The following is a 6,000-nucleotide window of genomic DNA, read 5'->3' on the forward strand; positions in this document are numbered from 1 at the left end:
AGTTAGTTGGAGATCCGCATGCCCCAATATACTGCAAAATACTCTTCAAACCAGGATTCAGTGGCGAATTCCATTATTGAATTTATGAGCTATTTTATTTTTAAAAATAAATGATCAACTCATTTCCACCATTGCTCTATAATAGTTTAGTGGGATTAAGACAAAGGATGCAAGAGCAGCCAAATCTCTAGATGTATTCCATACGTTCAAGGCAAATTGGTGGCAAGATTCAGTGAACATGAATATTTTTCTATGACATTGGTAGGATTTAAGATTCTTTGAAACAGGATCCACTGGATAAATGTTATGTCTTCTGAGAATCTCTATAATATGCTGGCAATCAGAGTAGTTTACAAAAAGAATTTTTTGTACAAAATCACAAATATAAAGGTTTCTTAGATGCCATAAAGTCCCCAGCTTTTGATATAATTGCAAACAATTTTATAAAGTACATTTGTGAATAGTTATAAGGGACTTTTCCCAATGGATTAGAAATATTATAATAGGGACCAGGAGCTGGATAATGTATTTCATGTATTCATCCTGTGAAGTTATATAACAGATTTATTGTTTTTTTTAAAAGTTCATTTGGGACCAATTCACATTACTTTCATTCCTGTATAATTTCTACTTCACCACAGATGGGAATTGTAATGTGAATTTACTGAAAATTCTGCTAATTCCTTACATCAGCCTGGATTTTATAGAGTATGACAAATAATATCCTGGGAATCTGCCAGCTAGAATTCTTTGCATAAATTGATTATTACATTACCTGCTGTGACTGGTGGTTCCTTAGTGAACAATAGATAAAAATGGAGGGAGTAAATGTGTTTTGTGCTTTTTCTCCATAAAGATTCTATTTTTTTGTCTTTTCACAGTTGTGGATCTGAATTTGCTAAAAGAAGAAGTCAGATTGTATAGCTGCACCCCAAGGAACTTTTCAGTGTTTTTAAGGGAAGAACTGAAGCGGACTGATGTTATTTTCTGGCCCAGTTGCCTCTTAGTGAAGCGCTGTGGAGGAAACTGTGCATGCTGCAATCATGTGTGCAGAGAGTGCCAATGTATGCCTACTAAAGTCACCAAAAAGTACCATGAGGTATTTTCATTTAAATTGTATCTTGTTTTCATTTTACTTTTTTAGAGAATAACTTATCTCATACTCAATATTTTATTCTTTTTGAGCCTGGCACTAGGAACATTGAACACTAACTTTGTGTTAAAATCTATATCTCAGTTATTAAGGGGTAGTTAACCTTAAGTTTAGTACACCCAATCCTGGATTCAGTTTTGTATGGAATCTAAGACTTAACCAACTGATAATATCTCTGTTTCGGATAACGGATTTTTTCTGGATCTTCATACCTTAAGTCTACTAGAAAATCATGTAAACATTTAAATAAACCCAATAGGCTGGTTTTGCTTACAATAAGGATTAATTATATCTTAGTTTGGATCAAGTACAAGCTGCTGTTTTAATATTACAGACAATTAGGAAATCATTTTTAAAAATTTGGATTATTTCATTATAGTGTAGTCTATGGGAGATGACCATTCCGGAATTTGGAACATTCTGGTTAACGGTTTTCCAGATAACGGATCCCATACCTGTATTAATAATTTTTCAAGCATTAACCTGCTTAAGGATAACACATTTAAAGGAACAAATGCCAATAAATTAACCTACAAAATTAAAGATTGAGTTGGCAAAAATAAACTGGGTCTACAAGAGAAATCAATCGTTAATGCTTCTTGTGTAACAAAAGTATAATTATTGCAGCTCCCTGGTTATGTCCCGCTTGTGGGACCATCAAAACAAATGCCTAGTCTGTAGGGAAGCTCAAAATATAGATAAGGCTCAAATGTGTAACCTTTTCCGTTTATAAATACAGGAAAATATGCTATTTAAGTAGTGTCCTTCTGTGATTTGACAACAAGGTTTTAATAGTATCCATTTTTTTGTTAATATAGCACAAATACAGCACTGCAGTGGATACATATACAAGATATTACAGTTTACATATCCATGAAACCCGTTATCCAGAAATTTCCAAATTACAATAAGACCATTTCCCATATACGCCATTTTAATCATATAATTACATTTTATTTTTAAATTTGTCTCTGCAATATTAAAACAGTACCTTGTATGTGATCCCAACAAGGATATCATTAATCCTAATTGGAATCAAAATCAGCATATTGGATTTAACTAATGTTAAAATTATTTTTTAGTAGACATAAGGTATGGAGATCTAAATTATAAAAACCCCAAGTCCCAGGCATTCTGGATACCAGGTCCCATAACTGTACAAGTATTTCACCAGAATTGATGAACAATTACAATTGTATATTAAACTAGGGGAGATTGTGGATGCACACCTAAGGCTAATTTCAAAAAGTTTAAAGCCCTGTCTAAATGATTCAAGTAAATATGCAAGTGCATGTTATTTTGAAACAGGGTTTTTTTGTTACAAAGTTATGATCATAATATTGATAAGCCACCATACCACGTCAAGGTAAAACCCCACATGGTGGTCCCTAACTTATTTATCTTTAGTCATAGTAAAAAAGGAACATTACCTCTCTGTGTAGTAACAATTCTTTATGTAAACATCTCCAGTGCTTTGGTTTCAAACTCTGTGCTAAATCTTCCCCCGCCAACTGCTAAGCGGCTTTTAAGAGGGAGAGACTGCCTTAACCAACGCCCATTTTAGAAAAGTAGAAGTCAGGTGTTGTAATTAAAAACAAAGTAGAGTGATATGTGCAGTTGCACAATAGTGTGTATACATGTGTAAGTGAAATGTGAAGGTGTGTATGGTAGTGGTAAGGGAAAGTGTATGTGTATTTGGGAGTATGTATGAAAGTAAGCATAGAATGAAAGGGTGTAGAAGAGAAATAAATGAAAGACACAATAAGTGTGTGTGTACATAGAGAAGTGTCTAATGGGACGTTGGTTTTTTCACGGCTAGATCCTCCCATGCCGCTAGCATCTATGGCTTTTAAGGGAGACAGATTGCACAAACCAAGGCACAACAAGTGAGGGGGACCACCAAAAGTAAAAAGGGGCGGGTATGATCAATATTATGATCATAACTTTGTAACAAAAAAACCCTGTTTCAAAATTACATGCACTTGCATATTTACTTGAATTACTTAGACAGGGCTTTATACTTTTTGAAATTGGCCTCAGGTGTGCATCCACAACCCCCCCATAATACAATTGTATATTGTCAGGAAACAATGGTGGTGGGGGGGGTGTTGATGAAAGCATAGAATCTAAAAGTCATAGGAAATTAGACATACAAGGGTAAGGGTGAACATTGTGGTTGTAGAGGTCCTGTTGGATAAGACAGATATAGTGAAAACTGGAAAACCAGCAATGTGTGTGTGTGAATGAAAAGTAGAGGTGGGTGTTCAAGTTGCTGAGGGTTTAGTGACTGTTTGAAGGCCTGCAAGGCTCTGGGAGTGCCTAATGGTATGGGAAGTGGAAGTTCATAGGATGGGCGCAGCACATGAAAAATCTTGAATGCAGAATTAAAGGGGAGAGAATGAGGGCATATCTAGGGTTGTAGTTGTTGTAACTTCATTACAGTTGTGCAACATTGTTGAGTGCTTTGTAAATGAGAACAAGAACCTTAAATGGTTTGTGTTATTACAGGAACAATAATGACTTTTGATGAGATATCAAACTCACTCACAATATGAATCAAGAACCTGATTTTTTCAATATGTCTCACAGCTACCCCAAAATATGGTTACTTTACACCCTTACCACATGGTGAGGGTGTACTATTGCAACATTTTCATGAATGATGTTTGCTTTGCAGTGGTGTACAGTGCATATTATATAATAGTAGCTTTTATGTGAATATGAAACATTACTAAGTTAAATTATGGAATTGGGTGGACTTATGGATTTCTGTTTACACTCTACTTTTAGGTCCTTCAGCTAAAGCAAAGGAATGGGATGAAAACATTGCAAAAATCTTTGGCAGATGTCCCTTTGGAACATCATGAAGAATGCACCTGTATGTGCAAGGGTAACACTGGAGGATAAATCAAGTTGGAGATGCATGAGATTTTTATAAAACACACAGTAGCATGCTGTTTATACAGGAGCATGCTGTTTCTTAAGGAAGAACATTGGTTTACACTGTAAATTTGGAAGCTGGACTCCGAGCCTTGCAAATTCACAAAAGCAATGTGTCCAAATGAGAAGGAACTCTAGTTGCCTCCAGCTCAAAATGCTTCTAAAAGGTTTCCGATGCCCAGATTTGCCAGTAGGTTTAGCTGATGGAACTTTTATATGAATACAGACTAGTTGCCCACCCTGAAAAGAGAGAGACTTGCAGATGGGTAAAAGCTTCACAACGGCATCACATTTTAAGATAGTGGAATTCAACTTTTTTATTTTGAGGTCTGCTTTGAAAATCCAAACTGCATGATATAGTCTTACTTGTATGCTTCCATTTCAGAGGCAGGAACACATGAATTAAAAAACACTGAGATTGTTCCTTCTGGATCATCTTGTGCCCATTATTTGAACTTTATTTGCTAATGCAGTGTGTTTGGACCAATACGAAAACCAACTACCAAAACATAAACCGTTGCCATTTTCAATTAAAAAGTCATTTGGTTTTTGTTTTCTTATTTTCTGTTAATTTTGTACATTTTATACACTTTTGACATATGTATTCACATTTCTTATTGTCTTAAGTTTATCTATTTTTACTTAGGGTATTTAATGTGCTGCCTTTTTAAGCATTAGTTAAAAATTCTAACTTGTGTTATAGAACCCATCGAATGATGCTCGAACGTCATTATTTGTATATGGTGCTAAACAGTGAAGTAATGTGGGTTTTCAAGTTTTAAGAGTAAAATGTCAGATACAAAGAATATATTGGTACTGAACTGCTTCTTACAATACTCTTAAATGTATAATATTAACTTAATTATGGGTTTTGGAAGAACAATATGATCCTTTTTTTCGGTAACACAATAATACAATTTTGATTTGGTTAAGTGTTATGTGTCTCAAATGTTTTGTTTGTTTTTTTAATAAATTGGTCTGTACAATGTACAATGGAGCTCATTACAACAAAGTTGGAAAGGGGGAAAATACTGCAAGTCTGGAGGGAAAAGTTACTAGCCCACTTTATTTTTAATAAAGCAGATGTCAACATGTTTTATGTGTCAACTAGAAGTTTCTATCCTCACTGTCTCGTACAATAGTGGACATTTACTTATTTGCTCATTTTAGTGTGTGTGTGTCTTACAAACGTTGTTGTTACCAGGACAGATTTATTCTTGCAGTGAATTCAAAATTGCATCTGTCCAGTATAAGATATTTTAAAATCTAGAAATTCTAAATACCACTGATAGTTTACCTAAGAATCAATTTTGTTATATAAAGATATTTTAATTTTTTCCTTTGATGCTTTGATTACAAAACAAACTTTAAAAGGGGACCTGGCATCCTAATAAATAATTCCAGATTCTATTCTATTGGATTTGACAATCAAAATAAACTTTACTTACTCTAAATAAATTATTTCAATCTTGCTTCCTTCAGTCTTGAAATTCACAATCACAGCAAGCAGGCATTTGGAGAAACTGTTATCGTTGCATCATCCTAAAATCTTGTTTATGTGCCGGAATGGGGTACTTGATGCCCATGCCCAAGCACTGCACTGGCTATACAATTAGATAGTGGGGGGTGGTTGAGGAGGTGAGTGACATCTAGGAAGTGCAGAATGAAAAGTGAAAGAAATTGCCCTTTAAGGGACATATTTGTCAGAGATGAACAGAATCCTGGAGTTGGTTCAGAATTTGGATGAATCCCAGGCATTTTTGCAGTATTCGGATTGAGCCAAATCCTAAATATCTCAATAAATCCAAGGCCGGAATTAGGGGTAGACACAATAGACAGCTGCCTATTAAAAAACTTGATAGTGACTACCATCCATCCTGGCTTGCTCTAACTTCCAGTGAGGGTGA

The 6,000-nt window shown here is 34.9% G+C and overlaps 1 protein-coding gene across 1 annotated transcript in view; it reads left to right on the top strand.

Annotated features, from left to right (window-relative positions):
• Positions 1-5,188, top strand: part of pdgfc.L (platelet derived growth factor C L homeolog) — a 168,315-nt gene extending 163,127 nt beyond the window's left edge. Inside the window, exons 5-6 of the mRNA XM_018231204.2 lie at positions 882-1,099; positions 3,944-5,188. Coding sequence (XP_018086693.1) covers positions 882-1,099; positions 3,944-4,060 — 335 coding nt within the window. The 3' untranslated portion in view covers positions 4,061-5,188. The remainder of the gene's footprint in view (positions 1-881; positions 1,100-3,943) is intronic.
• Positions 5,189-6,000: the final 812 nt, after the last annotated feature.

The sequence above is a fragment of the Xenopus laevis genome, chromosome 1L, assembly GCF_017654675.1.
Source record: "Xenopus laevis strain J_2021 chromosome 1L, Xenopus_laevis_v10.1, whole genome shotgun sequence".
Lineage (NCBI taxonomy): Eukaryota > Metazoa > Chordata > Amphibia > Anura > Pipidae > Xenopus > Xenopus laevis.